Source organism: Podarcis pityusensis, assembly GCF_964106645.2.
Source record: "Podarcis pityusensis genome assembly, chromosome: 7".
Lineage (NCBI taxonomy): Eukaryota > Metazoa > Chordata > Lepidosauria > Squamata > Lacertidae > Podarcis > Podarcis pityusensis.
This window is the reverse complement of record NC_138031.1, coordinates 11,235,234-11,258,174: the sequence shown is the minus strand read 5'-3', so window position 1 is coordinate 11,258,174 and position 22,941 is coordinate 11,235,234. Positions and strand designations below refer to the sequence as shown.

The 22,941-nt window shown below is 45.9% G+C and overlaps 1 protein-coding gene across 3 annotated transcripts in view; it reads right to left on the bottom strand.

Annotated features, from left to right (window-relative positions):
* The window catches only part of OC90 (otoconin 90), a 33,593-nt gene that overhangs the window by 5,718 nt on the left and 4,934 nt on the right, over positions 1 to 22,941 (bottom strand). For 2 of the 3 annotated variants that reach the window (XM_081012660.1, XM_081012661.1), the window contains exons 4-15: positions 21,882 to 21,941; positions 19,770 to 19,944; positions 18,290 to 18,402; positions 16,043 to 16,171; positions 14,083 to 14,124; positions 13,873 to 13,929; positions 10,397 to 10,447; positions 10,210 to 10,260; positions 9,694 to 9,744; positions 2,446 to 2,496; positions 2,179 to 2,223; positions 1,484 to 1,603 (exon numbers count right to left, since the gene is read on the bottom strand). In XM_081012660.1, the coding sequence (XP_080868786.1) occupies positions 1,484 to 1,603; positions 2,179 to 2,223; positions 2,446 to 2,496; positions 9,694 to 9,744; positions 10,210 to 10,260; positions 10,397 to 10,447; positions 13,873 to 13,929; positions 14,083 to 14,124; positions 16,043 to 16,171; positions 18,290 to 18,402; positions 19,770 to 19,944; positions 21,882 to 21,941 (945 nt within the window). The remainder of the gene's footprint in view (positions 1 to 1,483; positions 1,604 to 2,178; positions 2,224 to 2,445; positions 2,497 to 9,693; positions 9,745 to 10,209; positions 10,261 to 10,396; positions 10,448 to 13,872; positions 13,930 to 14,082; positions 14,125 to 16,042; positions 16,172 to 18,289; positions 18,403 to 19,769; positions 19,945 to 21,881; positions 21,942 to 22,941) is intronic. The other variant, XM_081012662.1, reaches the window with a different exon arrangement.

Genomic DNA, 22,941 nt, shown 5'->3' with positions numbered 1-22,941 from the left:
ATGGGTTAGATGTCCATCAAATCAATTGCATCAAGTGGTCACTTAAAATGGTAAGGATAGATAGATAGATGATGATAGATAGATAGATAGATAGATAGATAGATAGATAGATGATAGATAGATAGATGAGAGAGAGAGAGAGATACACCCTGAGTACTGTTCGGAGAGGGAGTTCAAAATGAGACCCACTGCCAGATTTATGTATAAGCTAAACCAGCTATAGCTTAGGGCACCACTCTCTTGCGAGGCCCCCAAAAAATTAAAGGGAAAAAACTGGATGTATATGACCAAAATATAAGATAAAAAACAAATAAAATAAAACCTACATACAGCAACAGTGTTTTGTGTTGTGTAGGCTTCTGTGATGTAAGTAACGGGCCCCGCTCGCTAGCCTGCTCCCTAAAATATCACTGGTTTGCTATTATTATTTCATGTTATAGTAAATTTCTAGAAACTAGATTACAAGTCTTTGTAAACTGTGTTTCTAAATGAACTTTTGTTATTGCCAAATGCCAATGTGTTTGCATTACTAAGTTTGTTATGCATAAAAAATCAATTTAAGTTAGAGCTTAACAACTACTGTATTTTTTGCTCTATAAGACTCACTTTTTCCCTCCTAAAAAGTAAGGGGAAATGTATGTGCGTCTTATGGAGCGAATGCAGGCTGCGCAGCTGTCCCAGAAGCCAGAACAGCAAGAGGGATTGCTGCTTTCACTGCGCAGCGATCCCTCTTGCTGTTCTGGCTTCTGAGATTCAGGATATTCTTTTTCTTGTTTTCCTCCTCCAAAAACTAGGTGCGTCTTGTGGTCCGGTGCGTCTTATAGAGCGAAAAATACGGTATTTCACTATTAATATACTTCTTCTTAACTGTATTTCACTATTAATATACTTCTTAATTGTATTTCAGTTCAACAATTACTTTGATAAAATACATATTTTGTAATGTGCAAATTGCTTTAGATACCTATTAGGTCCATAAATTACCATATAGCATATATTCAACACAAAAAAACAGCGACAATTTGTTGTTGACAAAGGACAGCTGGACATATAAAGGGCCCCATTATCTTCAGTAGCTTAGGGTACTAAATCTGGCCCTGATGAGACCAGACAGTCAAGCAGTACCAGGTAAGATCAGCATTGCACAATCAGGAATAGGAATGATGCACTCCCTACTAGAGACCATTGGTGATGAATTGGCATAGCAAATAGTATAATCACCTAAACAGAAACAATCACATGTCTATGGACCTCTACAGATACTTTACATTTCCCCCTCCTCAGATGGTTCCCTGAGTCTTAAGACTCAGCGATTCAGCTGCAAATAAAATGTTTTAAGTGTGTTGTAAAGTGCAATATACAAATGTGACGCTAGATGGAGAAAGTGAGCTATGGCAAATTCAATGTATTTTTCAAAATGCGTTTTTTGAAAAAGCATTTTCACAGCGTTTTTTTATATGTATGTAGATTCCACCTTACTTACCATCGTCCGTTGATCTCCCAAGAGAATCAGAAGTTGAAACCGACTCAGGCTCTGTTGAGCTAATAATAGCAGGTGGAGCAGCACTGGTTTCTTCTGTGTTGAAGGCTTTCACTGACAGCCCTGAAAGCACACTCGTGATTAAATCACTCGCCTACTAAACAATAAATTTGATTTATGTCATTGGTCTTTATTGGGATAGGTTTAAACCATCGGTAGGCAAACTAAGGCCCGGGGGCCGGATCCGGCCCAATCGGCTTCTAAATCCAGCCCATGGATAGTCTGGGATTCAGCGTGTTTTTACATGAGTAGAATGTGTCCTTTTATTTAAAATGCATCTCTGGGTTACATAAATAATCCAAACACATATAATATATATATATATAAAACTAGGAAGCCCCCATTGAGTAAATCAGGCAGCTTTAGATTTAGCTTTAAAAATCTTAGCTAAATTCCACAAAACAATCTTGGTCATTCCACGGGTGGGGAGGCACCACTAAAAAGTCTGTGGCCTGAAAAGTGTCAGGGTTTAGAGGCCTCATTCCTGGTTTACTTAAGATATTGAAGACAGGGGTGCCTCTTGGCCCCTGTGTAGTGTTTTTTCCTGTCCTCTTGATCCATCTTGTCAACATCTAGAATAAGGAAAGAAGAAGGTTCCTGATCACACGGATATAAACCACAGGGTGACGCTGACTTACCTCTTGGCATGGAGTTTCCAAAAGGTCCAGCAAGGCCTTCCTGCGCTTTAGTCATGAATAAAGCAGAAAGTATATGTTAGCAAACCAGACAATGTGTTGTACTCTTTGCACAGTATTTGTTGAGGTTTCCCTATCTCAACTCCCCACCTTAAAGCAAAGGCCAAGAAGAATGAGGATTGATTAAAAGGTTTAGAACTTTTTGCACTGAACGCCAGTGATTTTTATGAGGGCATTTTCAGCAGAGTGCAAGGACTGGAAACCACATACCTCCATCTCTGAGGGTTTCGAGGCCTCCGCCGCTCTCCATGTCTGGATTAACTGTTTTGAAAGAAAAGCATCCAGTGCAGAAATAGTACTTTGGTCAGAAAAGCCGTTCATTCTCCTGTCCATATAAATTCAAGCAAATAACTACTGTACTTACAAAAGATTCACTACAAAGAGGTTTGTCCTCTATCCCTTATCCTGTATCTGGCCTCCTTATTTACTTCTTATAAACTGTTTCCTTTATGAATAATTATTAAGATTTTTCTAATTATAACTTAAATATCCACAAGGATAAAGGACATCTTTTATTTGGTTGTTTGTATTGTTGTATGTTATGTTCACATGTTCAAGTTTAATGTGTATTGGGGGGTGGACGGTTTGTGTTACGTTGTAAATAGAAATTCCAATAAAAAATTAAAGTTAAAATACAAAGAGGATTTGTGTGGCAAGTCCCCTCACCACTGAAGGAAATTTCAGAGTGGGCCTTAGTGTGTCATTGACTGCTATCATGGACCCAAGTATTTGATGGAGCATTCACTGTGTCATGGACTTTGGTCTACCATGGTCTATCAAGAACCTCTATCACTGACTTATTCTCATCAGCCCTACCACTTCTCATCAGCCCTTCCACTTCTCATCAGCCCTACCACTTCTCATCAGCCCTTCCACTTCTCATCAGCCCTTCCACTTGTCAGGGAACTGCCATCGGAAGGAAGGGAAGTGAAAGGGCTCACACAGGTTGGGAGAGACTCAGCAGCTGAAGAGGGAACCAGTAGGGGGAGAGGAGCTGGGCTGAGGGAAAGGGAGCTGGAGGGATGGCTCAGAGACACTTCCAGCGAAAACAGTGGGGAGGTTTCAGGACCTCCTGTAGGGACACCCACTCCTCGCCGGAAACTGTCACGCAGAGAGTCCAGAAGACGTGTTTCCGTTAAGGAGCTTTTATGTTGGAAGCGATTCCGAAAGCAACCACTGTCGGAATCTGCCAGCGACTGACGGAGCCATGTTTAAGGGGCTCCGTTACAGACAGAGGTTTGCAAACTTGACCAAACTCTGAGGGACTAGGATTTTACACACAAGCAGCTCATCGTCCCATCACAGCATTCCGACAGTCTTCGTGAGCAGCTTGTGCAGGAGAAGGCATCATGAGCAACCCAGCCGGAACCGGAGAAGCAGGAGCTGGAGCGGGTCCAAGCCTGGAAGAAAGGTACCGGGTGTTGGAGGTCCAGCTAGCGCTGCAGACGGCGAGGCTTGAGGAGAGGAGGGCTCAGGATGCAGACAAAAAGGGGAAAGACACCCAGCTCGTCAGAAAGGTACCAGGATTGGTGCAGAAGTTTGGGGGGGAGCCCAAAGACTATCATGGCTTTCGGACAGAGATGCAATATGCCCTCAATCTGCAGTTTGATGAATTCCCTGACGAGGAATCAAGAGTGGCTTTCGTGATTGGGCATCTTGAAAAGGGGGCGAGAGACTGGGTTAGACCCCTGATGGCAGCGAATAGTGACGTCCTAAAGGACACGATGAAGTTCTTTCGCGCCATGGATCTGATGTTTTCCAGCGATATTGAACAGGGAGTGGTCCGCAGACAGTTAATGGCTTGCAAACAGGGGAGCCGATCTGTCCGTGAGTACTGGACTGAATTCACCATGTTGATCCATAAATTGGGGTGGGATCTATCGGCGGAACCCATTCAAATGCTTTTTGAAGAAGGGCTTTCTTCGGCTGTGAAAGACGAACTTTCCCGGGCGCCCAGGGCGGAGTCTATGGACCAGCTGACCAAATCAGCGCTGACCATAGGAGCGCGCCAGGAGGCGAGAGCATTGGAGAGGCGGGAAGGGAAGGGGGAACGTTGGAAGGAGTTCCGCATTCCAGACATTCCAGAGCCAACTTTCCCGCCGGCAGAGCCGATGGAAATCGGAACAGCGCGCGCGCGCGCAGTTTCAAAGCCCAGTGAGGGGGGAAAGAAGGAGGGAAAAGGCGCCCGGAAATGCTATCTCTGCCAACAGCCAGGTCACTTTGCCAGAGTCTGCCCCCAGAGGAAGGAATGGCAAGGGATGGTAGGAGCTGTGGAGGGAAGAGAGGAAGAAATACCGAAGCAAGTAAAAGCCAACGCCTGGCTGCCACCGTCGGGGCACAGCAGTCAGGCCAAAGAGCAGTGAAAGTGCCCACGCCAGAACCTCCTAAACCCGCCCTAGTGATAGAAGTGGCGCTAGAGCTGCCAAACGGACACCCTCTAAAGATAAAGGCGCTGTTGGACTCAGGCAGCTCCTGCAATTTCATGAGCAAAGAGTTTGCAGCTGAACACCAGATACAGACGATCCCTTTAAGCAACCCCCTGCAGGTGACCACGATCGATGGCAGGGAGCTGTTGGGAGGAGAAGTCAGCTTGCAGACCGTCCCAATGATAATGAAGGTGGCAAGGCACACCGAACTGATAGCGTTTAATGTGGCCACCTTGGGAGGAGCTCCCATTATATTGGGGATGAGCTGGCTAGCGTTACATGATCCGCTGGTGGGCTGGCATCAGAGAGTGGTTTCTTTTGGTTCAGCACATTGCTTAGAACACTGCAAAGAGGGAAAGGGTTTGGCAGGGGCCCAAGCCACCCTAGCAGGGACTGAAGTAACGGAGAACGTGAAGGTACCACGACAATACGCAGATCTCCGCGACGTCTTCAGCGAAAGGGAAGCTGACCAATTACCCCCGCATAGACCCTTTGACTGTCAAATCAATTTACTCCCTGGGGCACAGCTCCCTGTAGGCAAGCTGTACGCCATGTCAGACAGAGAGATGCAGGAGCTAAGAGAGTTCATTGACAAGAACCTGAAGAGAGGGTTCATCAGAGAGTCCAGGGCGGTGGGGGGCAGCCCAGTGTTTTTTGTGGATAAAAAAAACACGAACAAGCCGAGGCTTGTGTGTGACTTCAGGGCCTTAAATGCAGTGTCAGAACCAGTGGCTTTCCCTATGCCCAGGATTGACGACATTTTGACAAGGGTCAGGAAGGGAAAGATTTTTACTAAACTGGACCTAAGGGGGGCGTACAACCTGATACGAATAAGGAAGGGGGATGAATGGAAAACCACCATGTTCACCCCTTTGGGGGCATTTGAATATTTAGTTATGCCCTTCGGCCTACAAGGAGGCTCCGCGTGCTTTCAATCGTTTATGAACCACGTCCTGGGGCCTTTGCTTTACAAGAATTGTGTGGCCTTCTTAGACGACGTGTTGGTGTATTCTGAGAATGAGGAGCAGCATGTGAGAGACGTCAGAGAAGTGTTGAGCAGGCTGCAAGCCAACCAGCTGTGGGTGAAACTGGAGAAGTGTCAGTTTCATACCAAGGAGGTGGAATTCCTGGGGTATCGCCTGTCAGACAAGGGATTGGCCATGGATCCCGGCAAGGTCCAGGCGGTGCTGGAATGGAAAACACCCAAAACAAGGAAGGATGTGCAGAGGTTCCTAGGATTTGGGAACTTCTATCGTAAGTTCATCCGAAACTTTGCCCACCTGACGGCGCCCATTACGGACTGTCTCAGCAGTAAGAAGAAGTTCGTTTGGACTGAGGAGGCGGAGCGAGCATTTGAGGAACTAAAAAGGGCCTTCGCCTCGGAACAACAACTCCTGCATGTGGATTTACAAAAACCGATGAGAGTGGAAACTGACGCATCAGACAGAGCGATTGGGGCGGTGCTTCTGCAGCCAGGGAAGGAGGAGTCAGAGTGGAGACCGTGTGCCTTTTTTTCGCGAAAGCTGAACAAATCCGAGAGGAACTACACGGTGTATGACCGAGAACTACTAGCCATTCATGAGGCGTTCCGGAGATGGAGGCACCTGCTAATTGGCGCACAACATAAGGTGCAAGTGTGCACTGACCACAAGAACCTAGAGTATTGGAGGACGGCACGAGTGCTCAACCAACGGCAAGTGAGATGGGCCCAGGAGTTCTCCAAATTTAACTTTGAGATTTGTTACGTGCCAGGCCCAGAGAACATTAGGGCGGACGCTCTCTCACGCAAACCTGAATATTTGGAGGAGGAGGGAGCACCCGAAGAGAGACATGTCATTCCAGAGGACCGCTGGGTGTGTGGGGCGGCATTGGTGGGACAAAGAGAACTGGTAGAGGAAACAGAGAATGATGAATACGCCCAGAATAAGCTCAGAGGTCTTAGGGGTGAGGGAGAGGAACCAGGGGGTTTCGAGGAAAGAAATGGAGCTTTGTATTACAAAGGGGCACTGTATATCCCTGAAGGAGACTTAAGGGGGAGGGTACTCAAGCAGTTGCACGACAGCCCCACGGCGGGGCATTTTGGACAACACAAAACCATGTGGTTGGTCACCAGGGAATTTTGGTGGCCTAAGGTGAGGGAAGATGTACGGGAGTATGTAAGAGGGTGTGAGCAATGCCAGCGAGCCAAAGGGGAGAGGCGGGCACCGGCGGGGCTATTAGAACCCTTACCAACCCCAGAACGACCTTGGGAGGCAGTGTCGATAGATTTTATGACTGATCTGCCGAAGTCCAAGGGGAAAACAGCCATCATGGTGGTGGTAGACCTACTAACAAAGATGTGCCACTTTGTAGCCTGCTCGCATGCAGTCACGGCGGAAGAGACAGCGAAGTTATTTGTAGAACACATTTTTAGGTTGCACGGGGTGCCATTGAGGGTGGTCTCAGACCGAGGAAAACAATTTACTTCCAGGTTCTGGAGGAAGCTCATGAGCTTACTGCAGGTGGAGGTCAACTTTTCGACTGCCCGGCACCCTGAAACCAACGGGCAGGCGGAAAGAGCAAACGGGGTCCTCCAGCAATACCTGAGGTGTTATGTCAATGACAGAGAGAATGACTGGGTAGAAAAGTTGGCGCTGGCGGAATTTGCCTACAACAATGCCGAGAATGTGTCCACAGGGATGAGCCCCTTCTTGGCTAATTATGGGTGTCATCCCAGGGCTTTCCCAGGGGGAGAAGGGGAGAGATGGGGTGTCCCGGCAGCCGAGCATTTTGTAGAAGAAATGGAAGCAATCCATCGTCAGCTCCAACTCAACTTAGAAAGGGCGAAGGAAGAATACAAGAGGCAGGCAGACAAGAACCGAAGGGAAGGTGAAACCATAAGGGTGGGAGATAGAGTGTGGCTGTCAACCCAAGGGTTGCCGTTCAAAGGAGGTTGTAAGAAATTAAGACCCAGGAGATTGGGTCCCTTTGAGGTCATTCAACAGGTCAACCCAGTGGCTTTCAGGCTCCGGTTACCCAACCACATGAAACTGCACCCAGTATTTCACAGGTCGTTACTGTCACCGTATGAGGGGGGACGAGAAGGGATGGCCACTCGGGGACCGGTCATAGAAGAAAGGGAATGCAGCAGCCATGTGGCAGAAATCCTCGACGCCAGATGGAAGGGGGATCAGGTGGAGTATTTGGTAGCGTGGGAAGGAGAACCGGAGTCAGAAAACACTTGGGTAATGGCAGAAGATATCAATGACGAGGTATTGATAGAAACGTTCCATCAAAGGTTCCCAAGGAAACCTCAGCCTGTGGAGAGGTTCCGGAGGGAATACTTTGGGACCACCGATGAGGAGGAGGAGTTGGAAGGATTCTCGGAATCGGAAGGGGAAGGGGAGATGGACTCTGAGGAGGAGGAGTACTTCGAGACCAGGAACCGCAACAGGTGGAGAGAAGTGTTCGGGACATCGGAAGATGAAGGAAGTTCATTCCGGGGTTTTGCCTCCTCACCGCCCGTAGAGGAGGGGGCGAGAGGGGATGAAGGGGGCCCTGGAGGGGAGGTGGATGTCAGGGAACTGCCATCGGAAGGAAGGGAAGTGAAAGGGCTCACACAGGTTGGGAGAGACTCAGCAGCTGAAGAGGGAACCAGTAGGGGGAGAGGAGCTGGGCTGAGGGAAAGGGAGCTGGAGGGATGGCTCAGAGACACTTCCAGCGAAAACAGTGGGGAGGTTTCAGGACCTCCTGTAGGGACACCCACTCCTCGCCGGAAACTGTCACGCAGAGAGTCCAGAAGACGTGTTTCCGTTAAGGAGCTTTTATGTTGGAAGCGATTCCGAAAGCAACCACTGTCGGAATCTGCCAGCGACTGACGGAGCCATGTTTAAGGGGCTCCGTTACAGACAGAGGTTTGCAAACTTGACCAAACTCTGAGGGACTAGGATTTTACACACAAGCAGCTCATCGTCCCATCACACCACTTTTCCACTCTCCACATATGACCAATGAGTTACAAATATAGGGAGATGTTGTTAGATTAAGGTTGCATGGTTGTTCCTTGGTTCCTTTTCTTCTGATAAATGGGGGACGCGGGTGGCGCTGTGGTCTAAACCACAGAGCCTAGGGCTTGCCGATCAGTAGGTCGGCGGTTCGAATCCCCGCAACTGGGTGAGCTCCCGTTGCTCGGTCCCTGCTCCTGCCAACCTAGCAGTTCGAAAGGACGTCAAAGGGCAAGTAGATTAATAGGTACCGCTCCGGCGGGAAGGTAAATGGCGTTTCCGTGCGCTGCTCTGGTTCGCCAGAAGCAGCTTAGTCATTCTGGCCACATGACCTGGAAGCTGTCTGCGGACAAACGCCAGCTTCCTTGGCCAGTAAAGCAAGATATCATCCGTGACTGGATTTAACGGTCAGGGGTCCCTTTACCCTTACCTATGTGATAGACTTTGCAAAACATTTAGCAGCATCACTGTGGTGTAATGCAGAAGTAGAAAACTTGTGGCCCTCCAAATGTTGCTAGACCACAACTACCAAGATCCCTGACCATTGGGCATGCTGACTGGGGCTGATGGGAGTTGGAGTCCCAGCAACATGTGGTGGTCTACTGGTTACCCCATCCCTGATGTTAGTGTTTCGAGCAGGAGCAGCCAACGTGGTGCCTTCCTAATGTTGCTGGAATACAACTCCATCATGTCCAGCTCTTGATTATGATGGATGGACTGGTGGGAGTGGGAGTTGGAGCCGAGGACATCACATGGGCTACCCCTGGGTCAGAGTGTTGGACTGGGCTTGAAGAGACCTAAGTTCAAATCCACCACTCAGCCATATGGCATTCACTGGGTAAATGTAACAAACTGGAATTTCTGTAAAAAGGAGGAGGAGGAGGAGGAGGAGGAGGAGAAGAAGAAGAAGAAGAAGAAGAAGAAGAAGAAGAAGAAGAAGACGATTATGAATCAATGATGACTTTGTTTATGTGCTGTGCTGTCAGAAGAGGCTGGGGTTGAAGAGTGAGAAGACAGTGATGTTAACCTGTGAGATGTACAGTACTTACCACCTTCTTCTGGGTTTCTCAGCAAGAGGCCACCGGACTCAGGAGAAATGTCTGTCAAAGGAAAAACAAGAAAGTTCAAATTCTTTAGTTTATTCAGACCATTATAAACCAAAGATTTGGCAACGTCTATGGTGTATCTCTGGCTGAGCTGATGAAGGAGTCAATCCAGTGCAGTCAGAGATCCACTGGATCCTAACCTGCTCACCCTGGAAGAACTTGCTATAGGATTGTTCCCAAAGTTAGTTATATCATAGAATTGTAGAGTTGGGATCCAAAGGACCATCGATGGCAGATGGCCACCCAACCTCTGCTTAAAAACTTCAAATGAAGGGGATTGAAACATAATAGTTTTAATGATCAATTGATTTTATCTTTGTTTTTATGATTATGACTTTAAGAATATTTGATTTAATTGGCTTATGGATTCAGCCATGTTTTATCTGTAAGTTCATCTATATACCACAGTTTATAAGTCTTCTAAACAAGTCTTCTAAAAGCCCTAAAGCCATCACACACCTCCTTCTCTGTGGGCTTCAAGGCCTACATCACTCATCGCATCTGAAGCAACTGTTTAAAAGAAAATAAACCAGAATGGGAGCGATTCTTGGTCAGGAAAAGCAAGCATGCTTTGGAAAAGCAACAGAAGAAATTAATCATATCAAGGAGACAAACGATAGCATCATGCCTGCGAATAACGACTTACGGTCTGCTCCAGAACTCAGTACAACCATCCCATCTGTGGTCTGTGGGATAACTGAAAGATACACAATATCGATATATGCCTATGAGAATCTGCAAGCTTCATCATCGCATCCCATAATCAGAATAACATCTGCTGTGCTTTCTGTCTGTGCAGAGGACAGTAAGGAGAAGAGACTGATCTTCTGCAAGAAGGGATAAACCAGATATAGCCATATCTGAAAAACTAGGCCCAAATCCTCTCCCAAGGTAAGTCATGATATAATAAGATTTGGGGGGGGGGGGGTTGTCTTATGAGCCATTCAGTTGAACCCCTGTTATGTACTGAGTTGAATAGGATCCAAAAGGCAGCAGTCTTATTGGTCCTAGAACAATAGGGTCCAGAATGCAGCAGTCTGATGGGTCCACAGGAGCCACCCAATCCAGCTCCAGGTGGAAGTGAATCCGCAACCTGATTGGCCTACAGGAGAATCCCGGAATTAGTCAATCACATGGGGCCCGTTGTGTAAATAATGTATATAAAGCAGACATTCTGGGGGAACTTCCATTCCTCCTCACCACTATGAGCTGAATAAAGAGCATGAAATCCACTCTCGACTCCGAGTATATTTCAACCCCCTTCAAGATACAGGACATCCAGAGATCTACAGCGTCAGATGGCTGCCCAACCCCTGCTTGAAGACCTCTATCAAATATCAGCCCACCCAATGCACTAACTAGTTCCATTGTCAATCTGCCCTTAGTAATAATAATAATATTAGTATTTATTAGTATTTATATCCCGTCATCTGGCTGGGTTCTTGATGTCAAGACGTTTCTGCTAATGTCCAGCAGCAATTTACCCTCTTGTAACTTAATCCCATTTGATCCGTTCCTGCTCTCTGGGGCAGCAAAGAATATGCCTTTGTTGTCTTCTACCTGGCAGATCTTCAGGTATTTGAAAAGTACTATCATGCCCCCCACGCCTTGCTCATCTTTTCTACAGGAAAAATAGACCTATTTCCTCGAAGCTTTCCTCAACAGGACTTGTTGAACACCCCACTGCCTCTTGTTCTTGCCATCTTGTGATCCGGTTCCAGTTTGTCTCGGCAGTTTCCCCAAAGAGGCTAACCTGAGTAGCAGAGGCTGGTCCATTAGAACAGATGAAGCACTATGCGGAATTGGCAGAATTGACACGCAAACTACGTGATAAGGACAACTGTGACTTTAAAGAAGAATGGGAACCTTTCACAAAGTACTTAAAGAAACAACAAAATGAACTGGACTCCTTGGCAGGTTTTGAGTAAACATACACAAACTTTTTATTGGTAATATATAGATATTATCCTGAAGCTCCAATACTTTGGCCACCTTATGAGAAGAGAAGACCCCCTGGAAAAGACCCTGATGTTGGGAAAGACTGAAGGCACAAGGAGAAGGGGATGACAGAGGACGAGATGGTTGGACAGTGTTCTCGAAGCTACCAGCATGAGTTTGACCAAACTGCGGGAGGCAGTGGAAGACAGGAGTGCCTGGCGTGCTCTGGTCCATGGGGTTACAAAGAGTCGGACACAACTAAACAACTAAGCAACAACAACATAGATATTATCTATCTATAAATTAAGGATCTTTACAATTTTATAATATGCAGAGAATAACATGTGCTGAAAAACCAGAGAGAGGAGCTGAGGGAAGTCTGGGAGGGTGGGTTTTTCTTTTGGGGGGAGGGGGAGGGAAAAATGGGTGGGGAAATGAGGATGATGTATTTTTGATAAATTGTTATGTTGAAATTCCTAATAAAAATATTCAAACAAACAAACAAACAAAACAAAAAAAGAGATGAAGTACTGCCCCATAGACCTCTGCTGGCCCTTAGTTGCCCCCCCCCCCCGGCCTGCCTTCTTACTTATAAACAGTTCAAGGGCTGGCACGGCTTGCCAGCTTCCTTCCCACTAGTGTTCTCTCTTGTAGGACTCAGCAAGAAGGAGGGTGGAGACAATCAGGGCCGGATTTAGGTTTGATGCGGCCCTAAGCTACTGAAGGTAACGGGGCCCTTTATATGTCCAGTTGTTCTTTGCCAACAATAAATTGTCGCTTTATTTTTGTATTGTATATTTGCTAAATGGCATGGTTAGTTCGAAAGCACTTCAAAGTGCAAGTAGATAAATAGGTACCGCTCCGGTGGGAAGGTAAACGGCTTTTCTGTGCGCTGCTCTGGTTCACCAGAAGCGGCTTAGTCATGCTAGCCGCATGACCCGGAAGCTGTACGCCGGCTCCCTTGGCCAATAAAGCGAGATAAGTGCCACAACCCCAGAGGTCAGGGGTCCTTTTACCTTTACCTTAGGCATACTAAAGCCCACGGATGGTCCAGGAATCAGCATGTTTTTACATGAGTAGAATGTGTCCTTTTATTTAAAATGCATCTCTGGGTTATTTGTGGGGCATAGGAATTCGTTCATTTTTTTTCCTCTCTTCAAAATACAGCCCCCCCCCCAAGGTCTGAGGGACAATGGACAGGCCCCCCTCTGCAAAAGTTTGCTGACCCCTGCTATATGGTAATTTATGGACTTATTTGTATCTGAAGCCATTTGCGCATAATTGTTGAACTGAAATACAATTAAGAAGTATATTACAGTGGTACCTCAGGTTACAGACGCTTCAGGTTACAGATGCTTCAGGTTACAGACTCCGCTAACCCAGAAGTATTACCTCGGGATAAGAACTTTGCTTCAGGATGAGAACAGAAATCGTGGCATGGCAGGAGGCCCCATTAGCTAAAGTGGTACCTCAGGTTAAGAACAGTTTCAGATTAAGAATGGACTTCCAGAATGAATTAAGTTCTTAACCCGAGGTACCACTGTAATAGTGAAGTACAATTAAGAAGTATATTGATAGTGAAATAATTATTAAGCTCTAACTTAAAATGATTTTTTATTTATAACAAAATAATGCAAACACATTGGCATTTGTCAATAGCAAAAGTTCCTTTAGAAACACAATTTACAAAACACTGTTGCTGTATGTAGGTTTTATTTTATTTGTTTTTTATCTTATATTTTGGAAATGTACATCCAGGTGTTGTTTTTTCCCTTACATTTTTTGGGGCCCCCAAGAGAGTGGGGCCTTAAGCTATAGCTTGTTTAGCTTATACGTAAATCCAGCACTGGAGACAATAGAGTGCATTGGCTCTGCCTGTCATTGGCTATAGCTCCACCTACTGTTGGTCCTCCTTGCCTTCCACCCTACCAATCCCAATGGTCATCACTGTACCCGAGCAAAGAGAAGAGGCATGCAGCCTAGTAGAATGGGAAGATATAATGTGTGGATCAATTTCAACCACTATCATTTTATACTGCATTCATACTCTTCTGTGGGAGCAGGAGAAATTAATCAAAAGATGTCAGAATCACACAAAAAACCTTTTGCAGAATTTACTCTACCTTGGTTCAAAGGTTCAGTTTTGATCCCAGCTAAACTAAACAAGAACACTGGCAAACCTACCCTCTGCAACAGATGTATCTGTCAGCTGAGTATCTTCAGCCCTCTGGTTCTGAAACTCTATGGAAAGAAAGAAAAATAGCTTCTTACTGGAAGGGATGGACATATTTGCATAGTCTCCATCTGGGCCTATTCGTTCTGTTACCTGTCGTTTGTAGACTCCTGCCCCACTTTGGGCTCTGGGGGAAACAGTATAGGATACACATAGCATACCTGCAGCATGAAGCGTCGTCTGACTTCTCTCGCTGACTGTTTCTGTAAAGAAGAGGGAGCAGGTGTTCCATGATTCATTTTCGTAAAAAATAGAAATAAAAAAATGTCCAGGCATATGAAAAATGGACAGTGCGCATGCTAAAGAGGAAAGGAGGGATGAAAAGGAAGGGGTGAGCAGCTCTCCTCTCTCTCTCTTTTTTTAAATAATATTTACTAAGAGTTTAAAAGTTACAAAAAAAAGAAAAAGAGTTAAACAAAGCAAAGAAGCAAAAAGAAACAACAAACAAAAAACAACACAATACAATGCAAGGCAAATAAAACGAAACAAAGACCATTTTAAACAATTTCAATGTCATATCTTTCATTTGCTTATTTCCACGACTTCCTCACACCTCCCTTTTTGTATTCCACATCAATTAATTATTTCAGCAATTCCTTTCCATCTTCCTCTGTTTTCTATCCTATAATTATCTTAACACATTCTAACCTTATTTTATTCCCTTTAATGCTCAATTAATCTATTTATACTTAATTCCTTATAACATTTCTGCTAAAGCCATATAACTTCATTCCCACTTTGTTCTAACATTCATTAATTTTGCAATATTTCTATAAATAGTCTTTAAACTTCCAGTCTTCTTCCACCAGCTCTTCTCCCTGGTCTCGGATTCTGCCGATTCTCTCAGCCAGCAAAAAGCAGATGATTCACAACAAAATTTAGGGGTCTGCCAGGGCAAGTCCGCCTCCTTCTTTAGCATCCGTTAATATCTTAAATTTTACTCGAGGCTTCCTGCCCTGCCATACAGATCTAGAGACATCCCTCTGCCACCTCCTGAAACAATCCCTCCCATCCAAAACTTGCAATGTTTGAAACAAAAGCAACATCCCCGACCTCACCGCAACCCTCGTCCCCACCACAGCAACTCGGCCCAATAATAGCAACTTCCAATTTAGCCCTATTTCCAGGGGTGAGCAGCTCTTCTCAATGCATGAAGTACGTACAGAAATTTGTTCTGCTTTTTAAACTTGATTGACAATCCAGTCCAGAGCCCCACATACCGGTATATCCTGACACACTTACAAAGCACATGTGCTAGAGATGGAGTTTGCTGTTCTGCATCTATTTGTCTTTTGATTGTATTATCGTAGCTCAAACCCAGTCTGTTGCAGTTTGCATTTCATTGAACTTATAGGAGCTCTGCCCAATTTGGTGGCTTGCAGAAACAACTTTATTGTTTTCTATCCTCCTGTTGGGACACGGGTGGCACTGTGGGTTAAGCCACAGAGCCTAGGACTTGCCGATCAGAAGGTCGGCGGTTCGAATCCCTGCAACAGGGTGAGCTCCCGTTGCTCGGTCCCTGCTCCTGCCAACCTAGCAGTTCGAAAGCATGCCAGTGCAAGTAGATAAATAGGTACCACTCCAGCGGGAAGGTAAACAGCGTTTCTGTGCACTGCTCTGGTTCGCCAGAAGCGGCTTAGTCATGCTGGCCACATGACCCGGAAGCTGTACGCCGGCTCCCTCGGCCAATAAAGCAAGATGAGCGCCGCAACCCCAGTGTCGGCCACGACTGGAGCTAATGGTCAGGGGTCCCTTTACCTTTATCCTCTTGACAGTATTGCAAGCATTCATCGGTGTTGTGGACAGTAACACAGAAGATTGGGCATGAGAGGCAAACCGGTCTTTGGCATGCTTGTCCATCTCTAGCAAGATCTTCTCACTGAGGAACCTTTGATAAGCCTAATTCCCTGGAAAGCAGGCTTAAAACCATTGGCTTGTACTTTTCACTCACTGAGACCCAGACCCAGACACACAAAACTTTCGCTGACGTGTGACATAATAGCCAGTAGCAACAAATTAACTTTGCAAGAATACAGTTCATTAAAATTCAAATCAGGGAATAGGGACGTCTACAGACTGCCGAGGAAACAAGATCTCAGAGTTTCTCTTTTATATTCTCACCTGTAACCAGAGAGGGACAGAGTGAAACATCCATGCTGTTCAAGGAAGAGTTAATGTGGGAATGCAGAAAGCATTCAATAGCTGCCTTGTCACAGTTGCAGAGAAGGCGTTCACAGGCATCGTCAGACTCTGGAGACGAAAGAAAACCGAAATTGAGGGGGGTTGGAGAGATCAACATACAAAGTACTATTGAGGTATCTGTTTCCACAATCTGCCTTCTCTCTATAAGGTTTTGACCTGGAGAAGTGCATTTCGTTTTGTAGCTGAGAGTGTATATTGTGCCTCCCACACTATTCAACCAGCATGGAACGAGTTCAAGACTGAGAACAGTTCACAGTGAGAGATGGTTCTAATACACTGGAAAACTTATGCTGATATGAAATTCTCTTCTTTCCAATTACTGATTTGGACAGGATTCTCTTCAGGAAACAATACATGCAAAAATCAGCTGCACCTCTGAAAATATTATAATCTGCCAGTAGAGAAAACCAAAATGCCACCTGGAAATGGAATAAGCAATTTTTTTAAAAAAAGAAGAAGAATCTGAATCTAAACTAAAACATGTAGTATAGTGAAAACCCCAATAGGCATACACATTCATAGGAATACAATCATTCACATAGGACCACAGGGATTTGATGTGATCACATAGGAAGGGCATGCAAAAAGATTATCACAAATGCAGTCGTGCTGAAAGCTCACAAGGACTGGGGGGGGGGGGAGTGTTTCACCCAAATCCCCCAATGTTGTGCAATTTGACCACAGCATCTTACCGCACTCAGTGCATGTTAGAAGGGAGCCTCCATGAACAATGATGCAAAGCATAGGACTCTTCCATGCATAAGAGAATGACGGGCCAATGATTGTGCAGAGGAGACCTAAGTACACCATTGTGCAAATTAATTGAAACAAAGCATGTTTTCTATGCCACATCAATCAGTCTGTCAAGCACCCATAAAAGATGATGTTTTAGGGATGCTTCAGTTATTATGATGTCGAAAGCCTGCAGCCATTAGAAGGAAAAATGCGCTCGCCACAATATATTGAGGTTCTACGAAAGAGAATTATTCCAGAGCTGGAAAAGAGGTATCCTGGCGGTACTGGGATATTGCAGCAGGACCTAGCCCCCAGTCACTCATCGAAAGTGGTGAAGAAATTCACGACTGAGCAGCAAATACAGGTACTTGATTGGCCAGGGAATTCTCCGGATGTAAATTCCATTGAGAATTTGTGGGCTATATGCAAAAGTCACCTCCGTGCCAGCTGTTAGGATCATCCTACTCGTGTGTCGGACCCTGGCAGAGACACATGCCCAACTGGCATGTTCTCTCCCTCCTGGTCGATCGTTCAAGAGCTACAAAAGCTTTCTCCAGCCCGAACATCACAGCGACTGATACCAAAAAGCATCAGCACACTTACGATCCTGCAGAGTATTTGCAGTTTGTGTAACAGAACTCAGTAGCACAGCATTTTTGGCTAATCTACTTTATTTACATATACAGTGGTACCTCTGGTTGTGAACGGGATCTGTTCCGGAACCCCGTTCGCAACCTGAAAGAAACGCAACCTGCATCTGCGCGTCTGCGCACGAGTGGGTCGCAATTCACTGCTTCTGCGCATGTGCGTGACATCATTTTGCGTTTCGGTGCATGCACGAGTGGCGAAACCCGGAAGTAACCCTTTCCAGTACTTCCGGGTTGCCGCGGGATTCAACCTGAAAAAATGTATCGTGAAGCAAACATAACAAGAAGTATGACTGTAATACACTCGGAGCATTCTGACTTAACTCCTTCCTCTTTCTCGTCAGACAGCAAAGAGAGAAAGAAACAAAAGACAATAGTCCTACATTCTGGAACACAGTACAGTGGTACCTCTGGATGTGAAAGGGATCCATTCTGGAGCTAATAATGTGGCTAATAATAATAATAATTAGAAATAATATTCCAGGACAAATACTTTGGCAGTCTCACTCACCATTGAACCAGTGGGTTTGGACTAGATGTGATTTTGGCTTTAGGGGCAATCGCCAAAATGTAGCCGCTGTGTAAGTTGCAGGCTTACTGTAGCGCTGAAGAGTTCTTAGAATTTGCCTGGCACTGCTCATAACATTTAGCCCACCAGACAAAAAACAAGCCAGAATAGGTGTGTCTTAGAGGCTTATTCATCTGAAGGCAAAGGAACCTTGGGAGAGGAGTGGGAACGGGTACGAAGCATTCATAGCATTTATTACAAAGCCCTCAATCTTACCGCAGGTGATGTTTTTGGTGAGGCAGCTGACATCCGTCGAAATCTTTGCAGGGTCCCACACACATTCTTCTTCTGTTGCTTCTTCGTAACACTTGCGATGCTCAAAACAGCAGCTTGTTTGGCATGCAGGTGTTGGGGGTGTAACAATCAAATAATTAATATAAGGCTATTCAGAATGTGATTCTTGGCTTAGCCACTTAATCTGTTTAGTTTGCATTTTAATACCTAATTTTCACTTCCCGAAAAAAGACGTGAACTGTAACACTTCAGCATTCACACTTATCTGAATTCCGTGGTGCGACTCTCTAGTCACCCCTCCCCCCAAAAGTGCACTAAAACACTAATTTTATTTATTTATTTTGAACATTCTTATTACATTCATGTCCCACCTTTCCTCAAACGATCTCAAGGTGGCACATACGGTTCTCCTCTCCCCCATTTTGTCCTAATAAAACAACCCTGTGAGGTAGGCCAGCCCAAGGGACTGTGACTAGCCCAAGGTAACTCAGTGAGTTTCATGGGTGGGAGGGAATTTGAACCTTGGTCTTGAGGGACCTAGTCTTACCAGGTGCCCAATCCACTTCATGGGCTGCTAGGGTAAAGTGTGCCTATAGATCTATAGTCCAGAAAGCATTTCAGCCCAAATTCATGTTAGGATTTTTATCTATCCGAGCTGCTCCAGCGAGTGGCACTATGATTGTATACCTCATGTGAGTGTCTGAGAGAGTGTGAGAAAGGAAGTCTGTATTATCTCTTCCTGCTAAGTACTGTTGGAAGTTTAGTTTCACTTTTGTGTGTGTCGCAGTTCTGTACCAGTGTTCAGAGAGCACAGACGTACTGTTGGCGCCTCTGTATATAGACTGTAAATAAAGTAGTTCAGAACTACGATTGAGTCTTTCTTCTGCTATGATATGACAGAAGTCTGGCATGGTCTTTTTAGGAGAGATGGGTCGCCTATCACCGGTCTCTCTGGAATGAAGGAGATTTATAGCCAGAGAGGACCACCAGAGAGATGCTCCGAAGACTTGGGAAGTTGGCAGCCTTCCCGGGCGTTTTTCCAACAATTCGGACTACTGTTGGACTTAAGCCTTTGGGCCAAAGGTTATCCACCCTAGATTTAAGGTGACATGTGAACCAGGTTATAATGCATGGCAGCCGCTTGTTTTTACAGTCCCAGGCAATCAACAAAGTCAGAATTAATGTGTTCCTACTAGACAGTCTTCCTCAAGAGGTGGTGGACTCTCATTCCTTGGAGGTTTTTAAGCAGAGGTTGGGTGGTCATCTGTAAAGGATGCTTTAGCTGAGATTCCTGCATTGCAGGGGGTTGGACTGGATGACCCTCAGGGTCCCTTCGAATTCTATGATTCTTTGACTCCGTAGTCTTACAGGCCATTGTTACAGCAAGCAACCAGACACGGACAGGCGTCCCTCACAAAACCTCTGCAAAATGGGAATGTCGTCACAAATATTACAGACTCACCCATCAAACTCATCTGCGGGGAGACCCTCCATTTCGAATCGGCAGGTGCAGCCGTAGTCTTCGAAATCTCTTGGGCAAATACCGGTCACACACCTCATTTTGCTCACAAAGTTGAGCAGCGCAGGGAAGCTGGTAAAGATGGACTGGAGCCAGGTGAACTGAGAACCCAAACAATCTGCAGGGACAACCATAATGTGAATTCAGAGTCTGAAGTTTGTTTGTAGTGAGTCAACCGGCTCATCTCATAAATTGTTATTTTGGAGGTTTTCCAGAGAATGCTCAGAAACACACACACACCTCAAGGAGACCAGCCCTTTGGAGAAAGGGTCATAACTCAGTGGTAGAGCATCTGCTGAGAGACAGCCCTGCCTAAAACCCTGGCGCGCTACCACCAATTGGTATAGACAGCACAAAGCTAGATGAACCAGTGGTCTGATTCTGTATAATGCAGATTCCTATGTTCTCCTTGTTAGAATTCCTGCTCCGTGATTGCAGTCATGGGATTGTTGTCTATCACATGATGGTATATGTTTTGACTCCACAGAGTGGGAAGTGACGGAGACAGGATGTTTGTGTTACTGTGTTCCGTGAAGTGGGACTATTGTCCTTTGTTCTTTCTCTCTTTGCTGTCTGATGCTAGAGAGAGAGGGAGCCAGGTTGCAGTGCTCCATGTGTTTATATGTAAATAAAGTAAGGTAAAGGTAAAGGTACCCCTGCCCGTACGGGCCAGTCGTGTCCGACTCTAGCGTTGTGCGCCCATCTCACTTAAGAGGCCGGGGGCCAGCGCTGTCTGGAGACACTTCCGGGTCACGTGGCCAGCGTGACGAAGCTGCTCTGGCGACCCAGCACCAGCGCAGCACACGGAAACGCCGTTTACCTTCCCGCTATAAAGCAGGTACCTATTTATCTACTTGCACTTGGGGGTGCTTTCGAACTGCTAGGTGGGCAGAAGCTGGGACCGAACGACGGGAGCTCACCCCGCCGTGGGGATTTGAACCGCCGACCATGCGATCGGCAAGCCCTAGACGCTGAGGTTTTACCCACAGCGCCACCCGCGTCCCCATGTAAATAAAGTAGATTAGCCAAAATGCTGAGTTGCTGGGGTCTGTTACACAAGCTGCGAAGACTCTGCAGATCCCTAAGTGTGCCGATGTCTGTTGGCATCGCTCATTGTGATGTTCGGGCTGAAGAAAGCTTTTGAAGCTCCCGAACGATCGACCAAGAGGGAGAGAACATGCCAGTCGGGCATGTGTCTCTGCCAGAGTCCTACTCGAGTGTAGGCTGAACTCCTGACACTCCTGACCCCCATGCCAGTTCCCCAAGTGAAGTAACCATTGTAAAGTAGGGAGAGAGATGTGAGAGGTCTTGCATACCCCGGTCTTATGGCCTGCATGGTTCCAAACATTTTGAGGAGCACATTTCCTGCTGGGATGCATGGGGGTTTGCAGTTTCCCAGTGCCTCCTAACTGAGTAACTTCAATCATGCCGATTCAGTGAATTGGACAGGGAGGCAGAGGAAACTCTAAATCCCATGCCTCCCAACAAAAATGATACTCCTCAACCCTAATGATCAGACCTATACAGACTCATTTATTCCCAGCAGGTCCTCTCCAGCATGAATTCTCTTCAAATTTGTTTGGGAAAGTGGGAGACTGACAAGTGAGTGGCATTGCTTCAGTAGCCAAAGCTCTATCACCCATACAGAAGAGGGAGATATCAGCATGCTTGGGGGGAAGTAGAAAAAAAAAAACCCTTTAGAAAAAAAATCTCTTAAGGGTGAGGGATAAAAACAGCCCAATGAGGATGGAAAGGGGTCAGTGGGCATGGAATGCTGACTGTTGTGTGGGCAAGTAGGAAAATGTGGAGGGTTGAGGGAATGGAAGACTGGAATTCTGAAACGCAGCCTATCACGCTGCAGCATTCCATTGCAGTTCTCTCTTGTACATTCCTGATACACAGCACCACTTTGTTGTTTGGGATTATGCACATAAGCACATGCAGAGATGTCCACAATTCAAAGTCATGCACACAAACAAAAAATTCAGATATGCAAGTGTCAGTGTTCTTCCCTTAAAATCAGCCTGATTAAAAAAAAGAATGATATTCACTTACCAAAAAACAACGCAACACCTTCCACGTTTGCAAAGACCCCGTTGAAGAATGTAATGTTATCTGAATGTAAATAGTTTTTAAATGTTAAAGGTTATACATGCCCACCTCTCATCTATTTCATTTCATCTACAAACTAAATTGTGGGATAATCGCAAAAAAGGAACCGTTTTCCAACATTCTGTCCCACTCTCCCAGTATTCTGTCACACTTTAGAGTGACCAACAAACCCAACCCAAGGCAGCGAGGCTGTACAGTTAGAAACTGGTTTGACTCTTAACGGGTGGGACCACCACAGGAAGGAAATTCAGAAAATATTTATTATGACAAAGCCAGCTAACATCTGATGGACTTCTGGGAAACCTCTGCCACCAACCCCTGCTCAGGCTATGATTATTGTTCATTATTCCCCGCTACAGGTAATATTCTCATCTGTAGTGTGGATATGCAACACGGCTGCAGCTCCAGTCGATGGGTTTAACAGCAACCATTTGGGAATGATGCATTTTTGCAGCTGATCTGAAAAGCATCAGAGCCCATAGCATTGTTCATTGGACCCTCCTAGCTGATCTAGAGTCAACTGGCACAGGCAGAAGAATGACAACATATGTCTTTTTCTAGCCTGCCCATTCCGCCTGTTGTGGGGATCACATGTTTAATTACTCTTGTCATGAAACATAAGCTCCCTGCCTGCAGAAACCAAGAGTGTCAGGAAGAAGGCTACCCTGGATAACATAGGCATGTGATGCCCTCCACTACTATATGAAACAGTACACTTCAGCAAGAGCTAAGTCTGCGTAAAAAGGTAAAGGTAAAGGACCCCTGACAGTTAAGTCCAGTCCCAGATGGTTCTGGGGTTGCGGCGCTCATCTCGCTTTACTGGCCAAGGTAGCTGATGTTTGTCCACAGACAGTTTTTCCAGGTCATGTGGCCAGCATGACTAAGCCGCTTCTGGTGAAACCAGAGCAGTGCACGGAAACGCCGTTTACCTTCCCGCTGGAGCTGTACCTATTTATCTACTTGCACTGTCATGCTTTCGAACTGCTAGGTTGGCAGGAGCTGG